Below are 24,748 nucleotides of genomic sequence, written 5' to 3'. Positions count from 1 at the left end.
TACATCTGTTATGTAGTTTGAAAACCACAGTACCATTTGAAAATAAAATAAAATGAGAGTCATCTCAAATTTAAAGACTCACAAATGTAATCCGATCCCAAAAAGATAACCCGAAAAAATGAATATTAAATAAATCCAAAGTAACAGAGCTAACTCATCCTACTTGGCTTAAACCTTTCCGATTCTAAGAGTCATGAACCAAAAACCATTTTTCAAAATATAAAACCAAAAAAAAAAAAAAGTTCTCAGATAAATGCACAAAAACAGACACAAATAAAACTAATTAGTATAAAACCATCTCAAAACACAATTACATATCATGGCTTCTCAGATAAATTTGTGGGAAAAATTCTAACCCAATCTAATAAACATAAATCCATATAATTTTTCAACTTAAAAACCCTAAAACAACAAAAGAACACACTCTAACCGCCTAAAATCATTCTTTAAAAGATGTAGAAACAACAAAATTAAAATCTAGTATGCTTTTAACCCTAAAACAATTCCTCAATTGAATGCTTATTGTTTCAAAAGCATAAATTCCTTAGCCGGAAAACTAAATTTCTCAAAATAAACCCACTAATTTCAATAATGCCCACCCAAACATCCATAAAAAACTTAAACCTAGTACCACTGAGCATTAAAAAAGAAAAAGAAAAAGAACAAAATCACATCAATCATAGGTATTCCTAGAATTTGAAAAAAAAAAAAAAATTAAGATCAGCGATTTCTAAGAGATAATCAACCAAACCACAAACCTCTATATTAATCAAACAAAAAAATAATAAAAAAAACATCTTCAATTTATTAATACAAAAAAAAAAAAAAAATTTTGAGATCAATGATTTCTGAAAGATAATCAACCAGACCACAAACCTTTAAATTAACCAAACAAATAACAAATAATAATAAATAAATAAATAAACATCTTCAATTCATTACTACAATTGGGTTTCTATTTCAATATTAAAAATAAACAAATTTCTCACCTTCAAAATCTGAGAACATTTTCCAACAACAAAAAAAAAAAAAACAAAACAAAAAAAAGGGTTTTCAAGAAACAGTACAAAATATCAGCAATTGAATCAAATCTCCGAAAGAAACCCTTAATTGAGAGGAATTTACAGAGAAATATGAAGTTTTGTACAGAAAGAAAGAGAGAATATGTAAATTTCATAGTCATGCTTTGACACACCCTCCTTTCTCGATGTGAAAAAAAAAAATTAACACAAATAAACCACTATAAATATACCAACATAAAAATATATCACCTGATGACGATGATGAAGATAGAGATTTGGAGCTAGATCTTTAGACAAAGAGGTTAGGGTTTCCCCACACTCTCAAATCTACAACATCGACTTATGCGAATAAGGATTAGGGTTTGTTTCCCGAGATTATAGGGATTTTGGGGATATATGAAAAAATCACAAGTAGGATTTCACGGCATTTAGGTTATTTGGATTTAGAGGAAGATCAAGGAGGGTTTATGGTTTCAAATTTAGGGTTCTTTGGCTTTAGTGCGGGTGGTGAGGAAGTGAAGAGAGAGATGTTTGGGAAATTTATGTAATTATTTTTTTTTAACCCTTTTGCCTACTATCTCAACGTGGATGCTAACATGGAGATTGGGTAAGGGCAAAGTGGGTATCAAAAGTCCACTCAGCACAAAGTGCACAAGAATTATATTAATTTTTATATTATTAGCTGAATATCATATTTCCTATTCTAGGGTTTTGAAATCCATATTATTTCCAAATGGCCCTCCCAAAATACAAGTTTCCCTTTTGTGTTTGTTTGCTCTACTAGTAGTAAAGGGAGTTGCAATCTTTAACTCTTGGCCATCTTACCTCTAGTTTAGTTGTTTATCGTTGAACGTAGCCTCTTTTAGGCGAGTGGTCATGAGGACCATAAAGGGTTTCCATTTGACTAAGCTAAGGCTACAAGGATAAAAAAGAGTATCCCTAGAGAGAAACAATGGTATGTAGTTCAGGTTATAAGGGGTTGCGAACCATGCAACCAGAGCCACATGTCCGCACTTCTTTATTATTAGCCTAATAGATCATAAACAAGCCTTTTAACATAAAGAATAACCCATCAGAATCATCTTATTACAAGGACAAAAAATGAGCAATCATACCAAGTTAATTAGTTGTTGAGGTAGTTAATCTTTTTTTCGGTTGGAACCCATTCCCATGGGTGCAAGCCCTTAGTTTAATCTATGTGTCGCAAGCACCAATTCAAAATCTTGTAGGTGGGTTGCCTTGAGAAGTGAAACTTTTACTACCTTCCTCTGGTGAAGGTTTTTTTTCTTTTTTTTTTGTTAGGTTTTCTCTCCTTCCAAAAAAAATACAAAAAAAAAAAATTATCTTTGTTTTGTTTCTCCATTTTCGCTCACGCTACCCCAATTGTACCTCTGACTAAGTTGATACAAAGTTGTTGCTGTGGAGACAACCTAACTATTATACAATTGTTAGTTCTTTTTTATTTTTGGTTCAAGGATTAAGAGTTTCAACAACCATCTTGGTTTAAATATTTGAATTGGTAAACTTGATTGGAAACTCTTTCTCGATTTTGTTTAAACCAAGAATTGCCCCAATGGAAGAATTAGTGTTATTGTCAAGGAACCTTTTTGGACTTAATTTTCATATCTTTGTTCCTAACAAGCAAAGGGTTGTGGTAGCTTACGTAAGGACGAAACCAAAAATTGGCTCCATTCTTAAGAGAAATTTGACTTGGCCCCCTCCTTGGTTCAAACCAAATAATTGTTACTATTTACGTTAATTAATAGTGACTCAATCGAGAAGGAATATATGACAACTTTAAGGTTTCACCCATGTTAGGAACCCCAGATTACTTTGTTCCCATGCCCTAGATCTCATAGGGTGCATGCATCTATCCTTAAGGATTTCTAGATCTAGATCTAACACAATAAAAAATAATGGCTTTAAAAACCATTATAGAATAAAGATCTAGAGATATGAAACTCATACATGTGATCTAGATGTTCCCAGATCAAATCCATTTATTGAAGAACATGATTGGAAAAGTCGGAGAGTCTCTCTTCTTATGTTGTTGTCCATGTGCGCATCCTATGTGATTTCCATGCATACAACCTGTGCACGTCCCGTGTGCTATAGCCCTGCTGATTCGACTCATGGTAGCTTAGCTTTAAAGGCGTATCAACAAAATTTATACCTTGAATACTATTACTAAAGTAGCCAAGCTACTATAGCATAGTGGTTCTAGGATCGTTCACTGGGAAGGGTTTTCGCAAACACAAGTGATATTCAAATTAGGAAAATAGGTGATTTTCTTATGGATGTTAGCTTTAAAAGAAGATGCAAATGTTTTAGAAAGATTTAAACTAATCTAAGCTAACATTAAAGACTAAAATGAAAGGGTGTAAAAACAAGTTTCTCAAAGATAGGATAGCTATGCTCTGGCTCTTATACAAATTGGAAATCTCAGGATAGGCTCCTCGCGTTGGGGTTGCAACTATGGTGATGCTTGCTTCCCGAACCGGTATGGATTTAGCAAATCAAGTTTTAATCCTTTAAAATGACAAAACAGATGGTAGTGAATTTCATCAATGGTTATTCACCTTAGACTTCCTTTGAATGGCTCGTAAGAGATAACTAATGGTCTAAAGCCAAAAGCTTACCAAATATCGGCAACTCAAAGTCATTCCAGGTGATAAACTCACCTTTCAATGGCCATTGAAATTGGTTCTAACGGATTAATGCAAAACTTGGAATTGAAAACCTCACCTTCCAATAGCTCGTAGGAGATAACTAATGGATAGAAATCCAAAAGCTTATCAAGTATTGGCCGTTGGAAGTTGTCAAAAGGAAATAAAAACCAAACTTTACATTAATGTACCATTAATGAAAAACGACTACCTTACCTTCCGGGTGCGAGAAATTTCCATGGGATTGCATCCAAGCCATCACATAACATCCATACTTTGAGAAACTAAAAGTTTTAGCCAATCATCCTCTGAGGAAAAACCCTCAGAGGCTGTTTGGCTACTAAGAAAATAGAAACGGGAGAGCTCTGTAAATATTCTCTATCTATATATCAATATATCAATATTTCCATATTAATTGTTACAACGGATGCAAGGGGATATAAATAGAGAAGTTTTTCCAACCTTCCTAGCTAAGAAATCTTATGATTGGTAGATTACAAGGAGAAGAATGCAAATTTATACAAAAATATCCAAAAGAAAATATCTCGTGTGGAGTCGGCAGAAACAGGGGAAAATTCGCACCATGCAAGGGGGTGTGCGAATTTGGAAGGTGTTGTGCGAAAATTTCGCACACCCCTGGAGCAGTTGTCTTCCGAAGGCCATATCTTCCTCATTTCAGCTCCAAATCGTACACGGTTTGAAGGGTTGGATTATTGACTTCCTAAGCTTTGAAACGGTATATAGCATGTAAAAAATGGACTTCGGGAAGTGCTCAAAAAGTGCCAAAGAAGACTGCAGCTGCTGTCCTCTGTTTTCCTCCTTGCTTCTCTTTACTTTGCTTTCCTCTTCTCCATTGTTCTTTCCTTGCATACTTTGAACGAATTTGGCAAAGGGCTATGGAGCTCCAAAGCTTGGTTCTTCATGAATTTTAGCTTCCAAAAGCTTTGCCATAACTTGTCCAAGTAGCTCCTCTATCATTTGGCATGCTTGAATTGATTCACAAGCTGATATAAACATGTAAACTTGCCACAAAATGGTTAAAACCAATTACTAAGGACCTTAATGAATTAATTGGGTTAAATGAATATGATTACTACTCAAAGGTGCTTAAAACCATTATAATTAGGTCTACAAAATAGCACTTTTTGGTAGTAATCACCTGCATCCAAGGAGGTCTCTTACACCCTAGATCTTCTAACCGATGACTCAAACCACGATCTTGGAACTCCAAAGTGTGGGCTTTGGAAGAAAGAAGGTTGTGACTCTCTCTCTCTCTCTCTCTCTCTCTCTCTCTCTCTCTCTCTCTCTGGAGGTGGAAGACAACTCTCACCAAAAGTCATTAGGAAACCCTAATCCCTAAAGGAGAATTTATAGAGTTGCCCATTGGACTTAGGTGACTTAAGTCCATCAAGCTTAGGTCACTTAATTGAGCCCAAAATGGGTTCTAATTGATTAATTGACCACATAGGGCCCTCTAATTAATCAATTAGCCCAAAGTAGAGACCCTATTCATTATCCCCTGTGCAACCTTATGAAATTAACAAAACACCCTTATGCACAAGAATTAACTGAGAGTCAATCCAGCCCTCATAAACTATGTCATCATGGTATATGAGTCAATTTCTTTAGTGGGTCCTAATTGATTAATTAACCACATAGGGTCATCCAATTAATCAATTAGCCCAATCCATAAACCTTGTTCACTTACCTCTGTGCAATCTTATGTAATTACCAAAACGCCCTTATGCACAAAAGTAAACCTAAAGTCAATATGATCCTCATAACCCATGCCAACAAGGCATATGAGCTCAAAGTGGGGATCATTGAGATCCATAGGAATATCGGCTCCCTCATAATCTAATTCTGAAGTTGATTCAACATTCCTCTACAGAGAATCAACTTAACTCTAGTATCCTATGTAAATAACAGTTAGACACCAAGTGCTCGGGTCCATGAGCTACTACTATCCATTATGTTCAATCTCCCCATGAATTGGTGTTCATAGTCTTTAACAAGGTGAAAGTTATTAGTCTTTCAAGACTACTACTATCCTTGAGTTAGAGATTCTCCTATTGTGTGTTCAATTGACATGTCTAACCTCTCAAAGAGTTTATGTCAAGTTCCACTTAAGGAACTACTATGGTCATAGTTTCCATGACCACACCTCCTTATGATCACCCAAGGGGATATACCGTTTCAATCCCAAGAGATATCATGGTGCCTCTGTAGAGAATACCTATTGCTATTGGCTTCCATCAATAGTGACCTAATCCATAGGGAATATATGACCAACTTACAATCTCACCCGTAGGTTAAAGTCACTGCTAACTTCAACACAAGCTCAATATTCTCTCAAGATTGAGAGATAACACAATGAAGCAGCTAGATGAAGTCATGACTCACCATAGGTCCTATCCAATGTATAACCATGTACACTAGTGCACTCACCATGGGAAACTCATTCCAATAGTCAAGACCAGTCATCCCTCTAATTAAGAGGTGGTGCACTACAGCCTATAATGGGTTGCCTAGACCCGTGAATCGATTGTGAACAAGTCATCTATTTGCAAGGAACCCATGATTTGTATCTTTCATGCAGCTCCTAATATACTCAAGTCGTTTATAATGCAAAAGATGTAGGTCAGAGTGCTTATAAGATATAATGAATGGAAATAAAATAGATAAAAATGAATTGGAACTTTATTAAATAAATAATAAAATCCAAAAGTTTATTACATCATGTCATGCTTTTAAGGGCTTTATTCTAACAATGCATTGTCTCAAAATCCATGAGATATCATGGTGCCTCTCTCTATTTAGAATACCTATTGCTACTAGCTTCCATCAATAATGACCTAATCCATAAGGAATATATGATCAACTTATGATCTCACCCATAGGTCAAAGTCAATATCAACTTTTGCACAAGCTCAATATTCTTTCAAGGTCAAAAGACAATATAGTATAGCAGCTTAGTGAAGTCATGACTACTTGATAGCCTTAAATCATGGCTCACCATAAGTCCTTCCAATATGTGACCATGCACACTAATGCACTCACCATGAGAACCTCAACCCAATGGTCAAGACTAGTCATCCCTCCAATTACAAGGTGATGCACTACAATCTCAAATAGATTACATAATTCCATAAACCGGTTATAAACAAATCATCTACTTGTAAGGAACCCATGACTTGGATCTTTCGTGCAACTCTAAATGCATCTAAGTCATGTACAATGCAAGAAATGATAGGTTAGCATGCTCATAGAGTATAATGCATGGAATAAGGATAAATAAAAGTGAACATGGAATATCATCAAATTAATAATGAATTCCAAAGTTGTTACATCATGTTATGCTTTTAAGGGTTCTATCATAACACTGTTCAATGTGTAACCATACATAATAATGTACTCACCATGGAAAACTCATCCCAATGACCAAGACAAGTCATTCCTCTAATTAGGAGGTAGTGCACTATAGTCTTAGATGGATTGCCTAAGTCCATAAACCAGTTGTGAACTACTCATCAACTTGTAAGGAACCCATGACTTAGATCTTTTGTGCAACACCTAATGCACCTAAGTTGTGTATTAGGCAAGTGATACAAGCTAGAATGCTAAAACAAAAATCAATGCAAATAAGAATAAAGTAGTGGAAATTAACTTTGTTACATCATGTCTTGCTTTTAAGGACCATATTTCAATATTTATGTAGTTGGGTGTTGAGTAAACTTTATAATTAAATTATGAGAGAGCCAATATTTTCCTATGTGTCCTAATGGTCCCAAGTCTAACTCATATTCCTTGGTGACACATTGTTTAAGGGATACTTGGGTTCTTTACTCATATATTTGTATAAAGGTATTTTGGTAAATATGTAAGGTTGCACAAGAACTTATGAATGATTTTTCTAAATTGGACTAATTAATTAATTGGAGCTTAACAGGGTTAATGAATTAAGACTTCATGAACTAGTATAAATAACCCAAGCCCAAAACAAGCTCAAGTCACTTAAGCCCACAAGGAAGTCTAAATAACCCCCTTAAAAGTTTAGGGTTAGACACTTCAGCCATTTTATCTTCCATAAAGAGAGCCCTAGCCTCCATCCCTATAGAGAGAATTCCTCCATCTCCTGTGCTAAGGTTTAGGAGAGAGCCATCTAAAAGTAAATCATGAGGGGTATTCAAGATCTACATCATTCATTTCATTAATTGGAAGTGATATGAGAACATGGGGATCAAAGATATGTTTTTTAGCACCTAGATCTAAGTTTTATGATTATAGTGTTGTTGTTGTCTAGATCTAGTGTCCCTAGGAAGTTAGTTGCATACACCCTTTTGATCCAAGGCTTGGAATGAAGTTTTCCAAGAATTCCTACAGTATACTCAACCATCTATACTTGAACAGCCCTAAGTTAAAACTGTTGATTATCTTGAGTCTTCAATAATGTAAATCCTAAGAAGTAGGAAGAGTAAATCCAATGATGTTTGGAATAAAATTGTTAATATGCAATGTAATGTCATAATATGGTATCATCTCTACTCTTTCTTGGTTTTAATTTCGTTGTTAGTTTGTTGAGCATGTCTTTTAGACTTGTTCTATTTGATGAAATTAATGCAAACTCATGGTTTTGTTGGTTTGTTTTCTCTTTCTCTTATTTAGTTTGTAAGGATATTTTATTTACATACCAAAATTTAATTTTGAAACACATCCAACCACAAAAAAGACAAAAGAAAAATAAATAAATAAAACTTTGAGGGTTAAATATGCTGGTTCAGCCTGAACCTTTATTGTGTTTGGAAGTGTGCTCTATGACCCTTTTATTAGATTTTAGTTTACCATACGTCTCTTGAATAAAGACCACTGTATTCCTTACTATTTGATTGTTTATTATTTATTATACACGATCCACCTTATAGAGTTCGGTTTTGATTTCTATTCCAAATGTTTATTATGTAGGCCCACTACATGTAACTATTTTGAACATAAAAAATGGTATAGGATTTTAACTTTTCAAATGAATAATTCATTTATTAGATATGCTTTAATTTTGATTTCTATGTCAAATGTTTTCTGATTGCAAGCAAAGACTCCATCTGAATTTTTAAGGATGAAAATTTGTCACGGGCAAGGGAGGCAATTTTTAGATAGGGGTTCGTTACAATGAATGATGTCATGCAGACTACATATCATTAATAAAAATTGATGACATAAAGGAAAATCTAGGTTACAAAGAAGCTTTGGACATATCCATGTAGTTCTTGGTATTGATGATTAATGTGGGTTGAAAAAGGAGTAGTTGAAGTATACTTCAAACATCTAGATCAATTTAAGTTTATGGAAAGTGAAGCCTCTGGTATAGAGGAGACATACGAAGAAGGGGGAAAGGATACTAGAAAGGAGGATGTGACAATGGTTGATGGTGAGAAAGATGAGGACATAAACAAAGAAGCTACTGTTGGGGATAAGGATAGTGAGGATAGTAAGGTTAAGGACTTTCTGAAAAGTGCATATGAGGAACCAGATGATGATTTGATTTTTGAAGCCAATATAGATCCTAGTGTTGAGTTTGGTAGAATAGGAAATAATAAACAAGCGGACAATAATGAGGGAAATGATAGGCCAAAAGATGTAATTTGTTTTTAAATTTGAAGTTTATTGTTTTTTTACTTTTTCATAATTGAAATTATTGATAACAAGTTCACTTTATCGAAAGGTTACTTTTACGTGAAAACAATTGTTTTTCGAGTTAAAACATATAATTCTATTCATCAATGTGGAAAAGTACACAAAAACAAAATTTTCAATTCTAGATGGGTATGCAAAAAATATTTTTGGCTAATTTAGAAATAATGAAAAGTGATCACTTGTGGTTTCATGTCCCAGGTGAGAGAAGATCATGTGGTTTTGGTATCAAAGTCTCAGATGTACTAGTGGAAAACAAAATGCAGCAATTATGATTAGGGTTCATATGGTGAGCAATATGGACAGTTAAGGGATTACTGGGAGGAAATAAGGAGGGGTTATCGTGTTAGGATAGAAATATGAGGGACCAAAAGTTGGATCTTTCCTGAAAACATGTGAATTGGTGTGGTATATCAGTAGAAAGTTAAAAACATATAGCAGGAGAAAGAAATGTCTTATATTTAGTTTGTAAAACTATCCATGTTATGAAATGGTATAGAAAGTAAGGGAATAAGAACCAGAACCACTCACGAATATTAACAGAGACTGAGACTTACATGTGGCTTACAAATAATTAAACTTTGTCTCCACCTCATTGATCGAACTCCATATGATATCAAATGATGCATAAACTAGAAGAGAAATACACGAGTCCCAGGTGACACTACACATAACCTCTTTCACCTTTTGCCTGGAGAGTGCAGGAGAAGGCAGTGATTAGCCAGGGAAAGAGAGGGGAATGCAGAATTCCAAGATTCTTTTTCCAAAGTCCTCAAGGCTCAAGATGAGTAACCCTGCATAGTCAGTCCCCAATCAACTCCAAGGAAGAAAGAAACCTGCACTGTCAAAATATCAAATGTTCCAAATCTTGATGAACAATCAAGTTGTGGAATCAGATTAGAAAGAATTATACCTGAAAACAAGTCAAATATCACCTCTCCAGCACTTCTAATTCATGGTACAGTAGTTGAAGTGCAACTTCAGATTAGAGTAGTGTCACCCATGTTCCTCACCCGCACTTCTACGGTCCTCAGGTCTCGGAGATGTTGTAAGATTTCTTGGAGAAGATCCATGCCCTTGTCTCCTTTCTTTAAGGAGCTGATACAATGCTTCATAAACTCCCTATCTGCTTCCAGAGCTTGTAGCCTTTCATATACATGGTCCACCTCCTCTTCAATTGCAAGTTTCTTGTGTTCCAGTTCAAATTGGGAAACTGAAGAGACCAACATTCTAGCAGAATCAGATTCAACATGTACTTCCTCTAATACCCCTTCTTCAGATTCAATATGGATTGCATCAAAAAGTGGAAGCAGGCTCTTTGCATTGGATCCCTTTGTCTTTTTTTCTGAATATTGCTTTCCACTCATTTCCTTGGGAAGTCCATTTGAGACTCCTTGTACTTCTCCACTTCCAAATCCACACTCCTTATCCAACTCCTTGCCATTGTGTTCTGGAAACTGTTCCATCTGTTCTACATCCTCAAAGAATTGTTCATCATCTCCCAATGTGAAAAGCTTCTCCTCCAGTGCCTTGAGCTGTTCTAGAATACACATCCTCTCCTCCTCGAATTCTGCCAATGATTCTTCAAGTGTGCTCAAATGATTCACACATTCTAGCCCCATTTCATCCAAGTCTAGGGTTGCATCACCAGGTGTACTATTGCCGTTTCTTTCTTGATGGCCACAGAAGCTACTATCTTCATCTTTCCCTTCTTGATTAAGATCAATAGAAAGCTCATCGCTATCCTCAGCGTTGCTGCAAGTAGCAGAAGAGATTCTACTTCTTATGCTCCCTACATCTTTCCTTCTTCTCATCATTTTCTCTTTTGACTCATAATCCAAAACCTTTTTACGATGTATTTCTAACTCCTTCTCCAGTTCTTGCTTCTCCTTCTCTCTCTTAATCATGAGCTCATTCAGAAGCTGCAATGCTTCCTGGTCATACTCGGATTGTTCTTCCATCATCCTCTGGTATTGCAATGCTTCCATCTGCATTGCAGCCTTCTCTTCTTGAAGCCTGGTTATCATGGCCATTGTCTGGTTGGCAGCTATTGCAGACGCACTCCTTTCCTCTTCTAGTTCTGCATATAGAGCTCTAAGAGCTTTGCGTTCTGCTTCAAGCGCTGCTGTGAGGCGTTCAATGGTGAAAACTGTATCACTACCTTCCATCTCACTAATCACGCTTCCATCAAATGAGTTCTCCATTACCGATTCTTTTTTTTCTGGTAATAGTAATTTCTTTTGTAGGTGGTGGAGGCCTTCCCTGAAAGTGGGAGTGCTGGAAAACCTCTCTTCCTCCACCTCACAGGCCTCTGAACATAGGGATAAATGAAGCTTTATCCCTTGCTGATTCTCTTCAGCAAAATTTATGCTTTCTCCCTTGGCAGCTTTCTCAGTGTGATTTAGACCTAACAAAACCAAACTTGCATTAGCATCCCACCTTGTAATTACAGGATGGCTTGTATGAATTAAGTTTTTTTCACTGATTGAGGCCACAAATTATGGAAGTAAGGCTTACCTTGGTCATTCTCAGCTATGAATGGATCAGGGCTAGTAATAATTCGAATGCTATCACAGATCATTAAAGGTTGATCTTCTCCTAGGTGTGTGAGTAAGGGAATTGATTCTTGAGTTTGAGCTTGATCAGTTGGCTCATAATCAAATGCTTTCATGTCTGTCAAGATCTCAGATTTGATTTCATCACCTGACAAATTAAAACTGTCTCCTTCAGGAGCTGCTTGGATCAATAAAGTAGGACATAGATTCAACGTGAATATACAACAAATGTGGGAGAAGAAATAGATTTACAATTACAAAATGTAATGAATATAACAAATTGTTTATACCTGTAGGATCATCGGGTTCTTTCATAGCTTTAGCTTCTCTGTCGTTTGTATCAGTAGATACGTTTTGGGCTGCTTGACTAGTAATAGATTGTTCACATGCCTTGTCAACTAAATCTTCGTTTCTTCCATCTCCCGTATTTAGAGCCACAGAATCCTCAATCGCACCCATCTCCAAGCTTTCAAGCTCTTTGGACATTGTCTTTTCTGCCTTCTCAGCATTAGTTACAAGTAGTGTTGCATCTTTTGAGATCCAGGGAATCTCTTCATTTGATTTGATGAGGGACTCAGAATGAAAAGTTCCATGATGCTGAAGTTCATGTTGCCTTAGACCTCCTTTAGTAAATTTGTATGACCTCTGGTTCTCAGTAGTTGAAGAATCAATCAAATGAAAAGGGATTATGCGATGAAATTCAGGATGGATTTGAATCTTAGAATGCAGATTGATGATTTCAAGAGGTTCATCTGCTCTGCAACAAGTTTGGATGCCAGCATCATCAGAAGATGGATGAAGAAAATCCTTAGAATTGGAATATGGCGGTGTGATTTTAGTAGTGTCTGCTTTCTCATCTTCATTTCCTTCCTTGTCATCATATGGAAAGCTAATACTCTGGACACCAGAAACTATGAGCTGTTCATTTGCCAACACTTGGTCATTCCCAACATCGGCTTCCACGTTGTGTTTCATTTCACTTTGATTTTCGCAGTTGTCTGAGAAGTCATCTCCATAGATTTCACTGTGCATCTCTTCCACAATCAGGTTTCCCTTGCGGGAATATTCCAAAATGTTCCAGGAAGGCTTGAACAGAAAATAAGGAGGGCAGAATTTAGTGGTGAAGAGGTGATCACAGCAACAACACCTACGATCCCTCTCACCATTAATTGCAGCATTGTTGTGAGGCATGCTTGAAAAGAAAGCCATTTGGTGTGAGATTTCAAATGGTTTTCCTGAGCAACCGGAGTGAGAGGAGGAGCAGTCATTGCACATGTCTTCCCATTTAACCAATTTCCGATGATCCCAACAGTAAGCCAGCTTGGAAATCTCAGAGGCATGGGCCTCACAAACAAGATGGTAGTAGGACTGAGTTGCGTTGGTGGCAGCAGGAGGCTCAAAGAGGTGATCCACTCTAGCACACCATAGGCAAGGTGGTTTAAGGCCAAAGTAGGCGGCAAATTTGGAGATGAAATAAAAGAGGAAAGAGTTGAGGAGAAGGAGAATAATGAGAAGCCATTCAAGGACTGCGTACACTAGAATTACAGTGATTTTGTGGGTGTTCATGTGAAGCATGGTTGCAAACTTGTTGGGAGCCATGGATGCGTTGCTGTTACTTCATTAGAACAAAGAAGGCAGGCTTTTGAAGCCTTGACAACGCTTCAACTTCATGCCAGTTAATGAATTGCTCTTAGGCTCCCCATTTGGATGGTAATCTGGCCTGGACTGTGGGGGACCACCACCCATCCATGAAAATGAATTGCTGAGCCCACCTGGTGTGGATCTGTTAGACAGGCGCTCATGCCTTTCAACTTTTGGGGTTCTTTAATTTTGTCTTAGTTTTCCTTTTCAGTCTTTTTCTCTTTTTTATAATAATAATAATTATTATTATTTTCCATTTTAGCGTCCACTCTAGTCTCCCACTAAGTAGTAAATCATCAGGCCGACTGAATAATTCAAACCCACATGCATGTTCTCCGAGCAACTTTTCTAATTTAGTTTTATTTTTGTGACATCTAGGTTGAAAAGAATTTGTTAGAAATGATAAGCAACTTTTCCTGACTCAAAAAATATAATAATCTTAACAACATGCTTTATTAGAACGATTTGAAAATGGATGGTATGGGAAATGATGAACGTAGCTGTCAAACATGGCTATGATGGAAAGGGAAGAATAAAGGAAAAAGGGCAATCAAAAGTAGGGAAAAGGAAGAAAGTTGAAATTAGGGGAGTGTGATGGTGACTTAAGAGCCTTTGTATGAAGAGAGATGGGGAGAAGTAGAGCCACTTTTTTTGAAGTTTTTCAAAAAGGGTCTTTCCTGGATTTACGAAATAAAAGAAAACAAGAGAAAATAATCTTATTGTTCTAGAATCCTACAGTTTCTCCAGAGACGCTCCAAAACAGTCCTATGATGTCTACTATATACTATATCTACAAAGTTAAAGGGTACGTAGGAAAAATTCAACTCTTCTAGAAGCTTCTTGAATATTTTGCCACTCGCAAACTCCAAATAAATGCCCTGCGCAGCTTTTATAACCTTCCTGCCCTACCATATATACAAGTAAGAAATGTCATTTGTGCAAGCCCATGCAGCTCAACATGGGATATTCAAAGATTGGAAGCCAGCATACTGCACTCTTGGATAAGTCATTTGGCACCAAATGTAAAATTACTCAAATTTTCAACATTCCTATTCATCAATGGTTACCAGGTTCTCGGTCTTTACAATTCTAACAAAAAGACCAAATACAATACCAGAAAAATAAAAAGGCAAAACACTGATCAATTCTTCAACCATCCTCGGGAGTAAGCATTGATCAACTGCAGCGGATAACGACCATCTCTTTAAACATAATGCTTTCATAAAATTATCAGTCATATTTGCCCCTCTAATGGAGAACTACAGTCGTGGCTAATTATCTTCATCTTCTCTATTGTAATAGTTATTTGGTTAGCATAGTTACCGTAAAGAGATCAGCATCATGGTTCCCAAAGTAATGCAGGATACAAGTTTCTAACCATGTGGTTCCATTTGAATCTCAGAAAGTGTAAGAAAGGGGAAATGAATATGCTGAAAATATAGAAAAATAAGTTACAAATTCAGCATCTGGATTGAGTTCTAATTTATACTGTAACAAAATTATTCACTAAAAAGTCAAATTGGTCTATACCTTTATATAGTTCCAAGTTTGCCTCTGCACCATAAAAGGAAATTGGAAAGAAATCAAATGAAATGGGCAGACAGACTTGAATTCTCAGAGCTTGGACAGGTGAAAAAATATACGAAAGAAACACCAACCTTAAAACATATGACAAAGCTCTCTGTTTTACTTCAGCACTTCATTTCACTTCTTCAGATTAGTGGATTTACCATAATAATTACTTGGGCCATCCAAGTGGATATCTACAGTATAATCATATGGATAATTCTTAGTCAGTATCTTCTACATCATCAGCTTCTTTCATTGGCTTTTGATTCATTGTGAACCTCCAACTGTCCCCTTCTTCTATTTCCCACTGTTTCTTCAGTTCATAAATAGCTTTTGATGCTGCGACAGCAATTGCAGGATTGCTATCTTCTGCCAGTCTCTGAAAAGAGTACAAATTATTGGTGTTTTCTGTGATGAAAAATAAAAATAATTATCATAATTCTAAATCAGTTTAAGAAATTAAGCACCTGCAATGCTCCCATGCCTGCATTTCCAAGAGTCCACATGGATGGGGCAGCTGCCAATGCATTGGCTAATGCTTGTCTACAAATAGGAAAAATAACAGCAAAAGAAGGAAAGAAAATGAGAGACCTGACAAGAGGTGAGGCATAAATAATTGGAAATAAATCAGGGAACTAGGAAATGATAACATTTCAAAGATGTTCCAAGGAAAACTGGAAATAACTACTGATTGTAAGAGGCTTCCATGCCAGAGATTTTTTGTTGCATTACCAAAATTCCATTCAAACTTATATTTAATGGAAATACCAAACCTCATGATGTTAGTGGAACATCAATAGTATCAAACAATATGATGTTCAAAGGAACATTAATGGCAATCCTGTGGGAGTGGTGTTGAAGATTCTAAAGAGAGAGAGGCAATAACAGGATTCCAAGAGGATTAGTAACAAGAGAGATAAAATCCAATGTTTTTAAAACCAGACCGAATCGGCCAGTTACTAGCAAAAGAGATAAAATCCAACATTTTTGAAACCAGACCACCCTGGCCAGTGGGACTTGTTGAACCACTGACCAGTCGTGTCTTTGGTTTGCTTCACAAATGAGCCATTTTTGGACTCCAATTGCAGCAAACTGGCCGACCAGCCAGCCTAACTGGATCAGTCGGGTCCTGAAATGGGTGAGAAGGGTTTAAGAGACTAGGACTCGAACAAGAGAATTTTTTAAAAATGGAGAGATCAGCCAACACTACACCAATCTTTCTTTTAGTTATAAGATTTATATTAAGTATATTGAGTTTTTTGACATCCACATCCTTTGTTACATAAACATGTTAATATAACATAATGATAAAATAAAAAAGCTAATGAAACATGAATGAAATTTTATTTTACTTTTTGACTAATGATATAACTTTTTAATAATTAAATATTATACTTTATCATTTAATAACATAAAAAATATTATACATTTACATTTTATCCTTATAATTATTCATCATGCTAACTTTAAAAATACAAAGTTTCTCATTATTACATTTGTGCTAAAAAGAAGCTATAGGAGGTTCATGAGCTCTTTCCCAGGAGAGATCATGTGACTGCTCATTTTAAACAACTCCCATGAGATGAAACATTTAAACACATTCTGCAATTTGAATTATATTATCAGGAAAAAATAAAGAAATGGGTGTGCTTGGTATCAGTAGGTAGGAGAAGACCTCACCTAGTATTGACATCAGGAGAACTTGAACACTCTGCCAACAGTGAAACACTGCTTTTACCATCCATTGCATCAAGATCGATAAGAGTTGTAACTAACAACTCAAGCTGCTCCAGGTATGAAAAAAATAGATAAAGAAACAAACATTAACCCCAAGCCTACATAATTGGCTCAATCAGATTAAAAAAATAGCAAACATTAGATTCAAACCTCTTCAGGATCAGTATAGTCAATTCCATCAGCTTCAGAGAGAGCCGAGGCCATACTCAAGTAAACTTCCTGCACATTATCAAATGTGAAGGTGTAACTGCTATGATCCCAGATGCATTCCAGAGGACATGCTGTTTATATGGCAATAAAAAAGGACCTGAATAGCGGTAATGCGATCAGTGGACACTTCCCCAGGGAAGAAATCAAGAGTTTTTCCATTCTTTTCGAGCATTATATGTCCCATTGTGTCATTAGATGATGGAGTACCTTTTTTCCTATAAGGGAAGTTGATGCCAAGAATATGTCAAAATAAAATTAAGGTTTTAAGCCTCAACTAACTTTACTATGAGTCAGAGAGAACAAACACAGGATGCACCATCAGAGAAGGAACTTACAACTTGTACATTTTGCTCACCATCATGTCATGGATATTTTTTACAAACTGTGAAACCACAAAAAGAAATATATTTAAGTATTAAATCCAAGGGGGAATAGTGTTTATCGAAGCAAACTTTCATTTTTCCATCACAAATACAAAGTAGAGATGAATCCATAAAATCAGTTCTAAAAGATAAATCAGTTTACCTCTAAGGCCATTAGGGCATCTTCCATTGCACGTTGTTTGGCACAAAAGTCAGCACGGCGCAAATCAGCCTGAGAACAAACAAACAGGTAGCTTTAAGAGATGTCATATTATCTTGTAATACCTGAAAGAGTTAAATTGGTGGTTTCCAAGCGTGAAAGACACAAATTCATCCACAAGAATACAAACATTAGTGGAAACAAGGTTTTCCCTTTAGATAGATTGCCTGTTTCATTTTTGTATCATTCCTATTTGTTACATCTATTCCTCCTTTCCTCTGTTTAATCTACCTTTATAAATTCCTTTATGCTCCCTCTTGAGAATCAAGGTTTTTCACTTTATGCAAATATCTTACATTGCTCCTAATCCAAAAGTCAGTTGCTCATATTTCTAGAGATTCCAGATTCCCCCAGCTTGTTGGATCCCTGATGATGTTAGAGTTCTACCCACTATATGAGCAAGCCAAGACTGAGAAGATTTGTTAGAACCACCCAAAAGCCCAATTTCAGCCAAGAATAACTAAACCATTCACTACCTAAACTCAAAGATCTTACCGATCACCCTCCTTAAATCTAAAGTGAAAAGTATCCAAGGAAAACATCATGTCTAGCAACACAAGAGGATCTCTAAATATTGACAATCCCACCTGAGGCTTCGTCAGAGGGAGAAGTACCATTCTTTGTGGGAAGCTTCCAAATGTCTCAGACAAGATATTTGTCCATAACTTCCAACCTAGTTTCTTGGATCAAAATCAAACCAATGAAACTCATTATTTGTAATTTATAGCTCCAACCAAACTAGAGTTTTTTGCATGGGAAGATTCTAAGGGAAAGGTTTTGACTCTGGATCTGCAGAAAAAAACGAGGATGGTCTCTAGTAAATTGATGTTTTCTTTATAAGAAAGATGAAGAGCTAAATTACATCCTTTTGCATTGTGCCAGAGCTAGTGTTATGGAATTTGGGGTTTTCCTTGTTCAGGGTTGCATTATTAATGTCAAGTTTAAGGTTCTTTGTGAGAAAAAACGGAAGAAGGTTTGAAGGGTTATCTTGATGTGAGTGTTTTGATCTCTCTATTAGGAGAGGAATTGGAGATCATTTGAAAGCAGAGATATGTCTAATCAAGCACTTAAATCCATGTTTTTTTGTAATATTTTGTTGTGGGTTAGGATGTACATAGATGGGGGTCCCCTAGCCATTATAGATTTTGTAAATTGGTTAAAGTCTTCATGAAAGGGTTTTTTTGCTTTGCCTCTTAACGTCCCTTTTCCATGAACTATGTACTTTGGTGTGCTTTTGATAGGTGCTGTTAATATATTTTTTTATTTGCCTATATAAAAAAAATGTTGATATGTTAGAATGGAAGCTAACTAAAAATGACATTTTCTGGTATGATCTTTCTACAACATTTCAAGTCCAAGGGAGAGAGTCTTTTTCCCCATCTAAAGTTGTGTGAAAGGCTACTTGGGAGAAAAACTTTACTTTATATCGACTTAAAAGGCAGCTTGGTCATTAGTAAGTTGATGTTTCTTTTGCGAATAGGTAAGAAGTCAGTTAACCATATTCCCATTCATTGTATCATGGTGCACAGCTTATGATAGTTGGTGTGATCTCTTTTCAATGTGTTGTGGTTATTTCCTCGCTTATTGAGGAGTTATTTGTCATATTAGCATGGAAAATTTGTATGGGAGAATAGGACGAGGTTTTGGAGTATGGTTACACCCCATTTGTTTTGGTCTATTTGGAGAGATGTAACAAAAGATGCTTTGAAGGCTTCAAGAGTTCAGGGAAGTGATAATGAAAAATCTCTTTACATGTGCTTTCTTACCATAGTCTAATTTGGTATCATATTGAAACTTTTCATCTTTTCTGGATTTAGTTGACTGTTAAGGTAGGGGTTAAGGTGTTGTCGGTGCCTTAGGCACTCATTGCATACCCCCACTGGGTACATAATGTACAACCCCATTTGTAAAGCGCTTTTCAATAAATCATTATTGCCTTTGAAAAACTCTGGCTAGACTTTCTATGCAAATTACTTACCATTGGAAAACCCTATGAGTTAAGATTCTAATGCATATAATAGAGCTTTATCAAAAGTTGAATAGAGTAAGTTATTACATCATTTCTAGAAGTGGTCCTACTAGATTGACCATTGTTACCCTGTTAGGTTTTTTTTTTTTTACTTCCTAGATGAATGGTCAGTCCCTCCATGAGTTTTGTAGGAAGTCTTCTATTATTAGTCAAATAAGGTTTAAGACTAACATTTATTTTGGTCATGCTTTGAGAACCTATGCTTGGAGAATTGTTTCAAGTCTAAGACTATGTCAGTCCTTTGTCTTCTGAGGTTGATTAGTTTTAAATTGTCGAAGATAACTTTAAGGTTTAATCAAGATTTCTTTCTCCAAACTCCAAATCTCTTTAGTGGATAGCATTGAGTTGTGAATTGCAAGTCTTGTTGGACTCCTAAGGGTAGTGACTTTTGTGTATCTCTTTGGTATTCCTTCTAGGTTTCTTTTCTTGACTTTCATAATTTCACTATCAGTTTTGTAAAAGAGAAAATCCAGTATCACAATTTAACTGATCTACTAAAAGCACAAGGTACATTTGGGTAAATTAAATGGCCCCTAAATGAAAACCTATATGTAGTTTAACTGTAAACTTCTTCCCACATGAAGTTGAATTCAGCAAAGCATTGTAATGTTTGCAACACTAGCATGCAAAAGCCAACAATGCCATAATCCAAACATGTTGGCTTAGAAGATGACTGCATGGTTGAGAGACATGAAAAAAGCAAGTACTTCATCACTTCCTAAGTAGTAAACATTGCCTTCGTCAAATATAGTTAGAAAGGGCTCCCATTACTCACACTCCACAATTAGAGAATGAGGTAAAGACAAAACATGAAAGCATCAAGAATCGGAACACAAAATATTTCCAATAAAACTTGGGACTTGTAAGACTTTTGGGGCACTTAGATTGTAATTAGATAACAAATTTTCAAGTAACTAATATGAGTTATAGCAAGAGATCAAAACAATTTTATGGACAACCAGAATGGGACAAAAGGTTTGAAGAATGCTCTAAAATGTGTCATGTAGCACTTGTTTCCAAAATTAGCCACCATCACAAATGGAACTGAATGAATGAGATGCACAATGGATTGATAACTCAATCAGGAGCCAGCATGAGACTGAATCCACAATTCATAGCATGTGTGGCAAAGAGATGTAAGACTTAATGAAATTTGAACCAATGTGGGGATATTTTGGAAGGTGTCTCAAATTCCTATTTAGTACATATTCCTTTGGTAAACAATTATTATATTAGAATATTTCATATATTGATATTTTCTTGAGAAATAAATTTACTAATAGAATAAGGAAAGATGATAGAAATATCTTTATCCATGAGTGGAAAAAAGTCATAAAATTGAGATTAGCATGTGTATAAGTTTGTACCCAATAAATAGAGATGTAAGGAAAAACGGAAGATACCCAATAGAGTAAGTTATAGATACTAGAAGCGGGGAAACATGAAATTGTTTTAGATTCGAGCATTGTATTTGTTTTCTCTTTCTTCTGTAAATTCTCTATGGTAAGGCAGATGATCTTCTCTTATCAGTGGATTTTGGCATATAACACCCAGCTATATTAAAACCTCATGTACCATTGTGTTTGGATTTGTTTTGTCTTTATTGCACTAACATGTGGCATGAAGCTTTCATTGGCACAACAAATTAAGATATTTCAGGATATACATAACCTTAAAGATATGCACAACCCTTGAGAGAAACTTCCAATGTTGAGATAAGGAATAATAACAATCTCCATACATTAATCCATCACCCATTTCCTCTTCCATAGCAACAATCCAAGTACAACCATAATAATTTTCATTAGAGTTTGGTGCACCTCATGAGCAAATAGAAGTAATGCTCTTTTTAATAATACATACTACTCAATTCTGAGGAATCGAGGAAATGTGACCCATGTATTAAGTGGACTAAACTTTTGTGTATAGTTCTCCTTGTAGAGTGGAGGAGTTTAGTCATTACTTTGATCAGTTTCTTATATTTTGTGAGAAGGACCCCTCATCCTTCTCATGTGCTTTTTTTCACAATTTATACATCTTTTGTTTCTGATCAAAGGAGAAAAAGGCAAACAAACAAACTCAAAAGACTTTTGGCAAAGCGCATCAGAAGATGGGAAACATCATTAATGATATCAATGTATGAAAGTTTCAACATCATTGATGCTCATATAATCTGAGGCCAGAGAAAGTACAATCAATCCATCGTGACCATCAATAAGGTGAAGTTAATTGCAAATTGATCAACAAATTTCCCAACTAGAGCAAAAAGCTATGCCAAACCAATTTTATCAGGACTAGGATCATATTTTATATTAGTGCAAGTGGAAGGGGTGCTGATCTTTAGAATTGGATTGAGAATAACATAACCTAAAGACAAGCTAATTGTGAGGCAGAAGTCTAATCACACAAGATTGAGAAATAAGGTAACCTAGGAATAAGCTAATTGTGAGGCAGAAGTCGTCTAATCACACAAGATTGAGAAATAAGGTAACCTAGGAACAAGCCAATTGTGAGGCAGAAGTCTAATCACACAAGATTGAGAAATAAGGTAACCTAAGAACAAGCTAATTGTGAGGCAGAAGTCTAATCACTGAGATTTCAAATTTTCCAGCCATTTTATATATTCTTGGGGTAAAAACACATCTTCTAGAAGCCACCACTTCCAAACATATTCACAAACATCTTTAATTGTAATCATGACTAGTGTGTGTACCACTATTTTATGACCCTAAAAATAATGTACAGAACTCACCAATGTCCAATGACTTCAAAGCACAAATGAGACACTCGACAATGTAGAGAATACTGCCACTGATAACAGCTTCTAGATCTATCCCTGGTAGAAAAGGGGGAAGAAAGAAACCTCTATTCTCTGTAGACTAAAATTTTGAGGATAAGGGTAAAAAATTTTGTGCTTTTCTCCTCAGCCCTTCCAACAACGGAATAGAATTATTAAGGCTTCACCCAAGACAATATAAAAAGTTAAAAAATGAAGAAAGAAAAATCAACTCCTCTTCCAAGCTAATACAATGACCTAATCAAAGTTAAATTAACAGAGGTGGCACAGGAAGTAAGAAAAAGCAAGTAAATCGCAAAATTAACTGCATGATAAGCAATTTTTTGTTGTTTCCAACTTTCCAATTTTATTTATTATTATATTTTTAATGATCTTTCACCTCACATCTAACTGTTCAGGACAGATAAAATTCAAATTGTCCAATAAATTTAAACATCTTCATCAATTACTTCACTCCAGAATAACAAGCTTCAAAGAAGAGTGAGAATTAAGTAATACAAAGAAGGTAGAGATACCTCCAATGCTCCATCACTCCAATGCTTGTCAGCTGCACTTTTCAATCTAGACTGCGCTTTGTCTTTCAAAATCTGATAAGTATACAAAATTGAATATATATTAATAACAGAGAGTGCATGCATGAATTTTCTCCAACAGAACCAACAACTGAGCATATAGATACACATACAGTAGCAATATGATGAAGACGTTCAGCCTTTTTCTTCACACCATGGTCAATTTTCTCAGTATCTTCTCTTGCCCGAGCTACAAATGGAAGGTTGATTTAGGAAAACCATATTTTTCATACAGACACAACAGAAATCATTCTTTTTTTATGTTCTTTTATTTGGAAATTTATACTAGATCAAAGAAAACATATATGGCATTATCATATATGTTGATGAATCTAATTGAAGATACCAGAGAATTCACTACCTAATTTCCAAGATTTTATAGTTGCATATTTCCTGCTTTATTTTTTCTTACTTGTAGGGTAGAGGATTTCTAGGAATTAATCAACCTTCTAATAGTGTGTAATTCAGTTTCCTAATTTTGTAGGATTGTACATCATAAATACTGTATCATTTTGTTAGAAATGCATGAATAAAAATCCTTCTTTCCCTTTATTTAATGGTGTTGAAGAAAGTTAGGAAGTTAGTTAGGTTTTTTATGTTTTCCTTCAACAAAATCCAGTAACAAACTTGGAGTAGATAGGACCTTTCCTATTTTTTCTCTTCAGTTACTATTTTTTCTCTTTACTTAAGTTAGGATTCTAGGCTGCTAGGAGTCTCACTTCATTAGAATTCTAGGCTGCTAAGAATCTCACTTAGTTAGGATTCTAGGCTGCTAAGAGTCCTATTTATTTCCTGTTGTATTTCCACAAGAAGTTAATAAAAAAGGGAAGAATTTGGATTTTCTTCCAAACAGCTTTTAAATGGCCTTCATTATTGCTGATTTCCAGTGGCCTTCATTGTTGCTATTCTCAGCCTTAAGGTCTTCATCATGGTCACCATTTTTTCTCCTCTTAGTGGGCCCTCTTTATCATTGATCGGTTTCTATTTCACTGAACACTATGTCAAAAATTGCAGAAAATTCAATCTCAAACATTGCATTCCAAAACCAACCACTTAGGAATATCAAGAAGAAGATTGTCAAACCCTGTTCCAGTCCAAACCTAAAAATCCAAACCCATGAGAGGTACTAAATGTAACCTTAGTCGTTTTTGTTTGGCACCAGTGTTTGAGGACCTAAATTTTCCAACAACTTTTAGGAAAGGAGTTAGAAAATGCATCCAACACCCTGTATCTAACATCATATCTTTTGATAAGATTTACCCTCACAACATAAAGCTTTTATTACCCAATTAAATCTTATTAAAATTCTACTGTCTAAAACACGCTTAGGAATGAAAATTGGAGGAAAACTATGGATATGAGTGCACTTGAAAAAAACAAAAAAAGACATGGGAGATTGTTGAATTACCTAAAGAGAAGAAACCAGTGGATTGTAAGTGAGTTTTCTTTGTAAAATATAGGACAAATGAAAACTTAGAGAGATACAAAGCTAGACTTATAGCTAAAGGCTAACACATATGGGGTGAACTAGTAAGAAAGCTTTGCTCCAGTCAAAGATGAATCCTATACAAGGATTATTGACCTTAACGGCCAATCTTGGTTAATCTTTACAACAATTTGATGTTAAGAATGTCTTCTTGCATTTTGAAACACCTCCAAGGTTCAATAATAGATTTAAGG

General features: G+C 35.6%; 2 protein-coding genes across 3 annotated transcripts in view; both read right to left on the bottom strand.

Annotated features, from left to right (window-relative positions):
• Window positions 1-9,813: 9,813 nt before the first annotated feature.
• LOC132252664 (myosin-binding protein 3-like) lies at window positions 9,814-14,376 on the bottom strand. The gene is made up of 4 exons (XM_059742343.1): window positions 12,222-14,376; window positions 11,894-12,109; window positions 10,290-11,783; window positions 9,814-10,212 (listed from the first exon to the last, which is right to left on the bottom strand). Exons 1-3 carry the CDS (start codon window positions 13,528-13,530, stop codon window positions 10,357-10,359), a joined length of 2,952 nt encoding a protein of 983 aa, XP_059598326.1. The 5' UTR covers window positions 13,531-14,376; the 3' UTR covers window positions 9,814-10,212; window positions 10,290-10,356.
• A 205-nt stretch (window positions 14,377-14,581) lies between these two features.
• Window positions 14,582-24,748, bottom strand: part of LOC100251878 (senescence-associated protein SPA15, chloroplastic) — a 29,096-nt gene continuing 18,929 nt past the window's right edge. Inside the window, exons 5-15 of one of the 2 annotated variants that reach the window (XR_002031790.2) lie at window positions 23,182-23,258; window positions 23,012-23,083; window positions 17,614-17,682; window positions 17,424-17,470; window positions 17,186-17,303; window positions 17,029-17,097; window positions 16,822-16,925; window positions 15,609-15,684; window positions 15,231-15,520; window positions 15,103-15,126; window positions 14,582-15,002 (exon numbers count right to left, since the gene is read on the bottom strand). Coding sequence is in view for 1 of the 2 variants with exons in the window: in XM_019225105.2 (XP_019080650.1) it covers window positions 15,362-15,520; window positions 15,609-15,684; window positions 16,822-16,925; window positions 17,029-17,097; window positions 17,186-17,303; window positions 17,424-17,470; window positions 17,614-17,682; window positions 23,012-23,083; window positions 23,182-23,258 (791 nt within the window). In the remaining variant the exon portion in view is untranslated. Of the gene's footprint in view, window positions 15,521-15,608; window positions 15,685-16,821; window positions 16,926-17,028; window positions 17,098-17,185; window positions 17,304-17,423; window positions 17,471-17,613; window positions 17,683-23,011; window positions 23,084-23,181; window positions 23,259-24,748 lie in introns of both variants that reach the window. The other variant, XM_019225105.2, reaches the window with a different exon arrangement.

Source organism: Vitis vinifera, chromosome 14 (genome assembly GCF_030704535.1).
Source record: "Vitis vinifera cultivar Pinot Noir 40024 chromosome 14, ASM3070453v1".
Taxonomy (NCBI): domain Eukaryota; kingdom Viridiplantae; phylum Streptophyta; class Magnoliopsida; order Vitales; family Vitaceae; genus Vitis; species Vitis vinifera.
The sequence above is the reverse complement of the archived record's forward strand: the minus strand, read 5'-3'. Positions and strand labels throughout refer to the sequence as shown.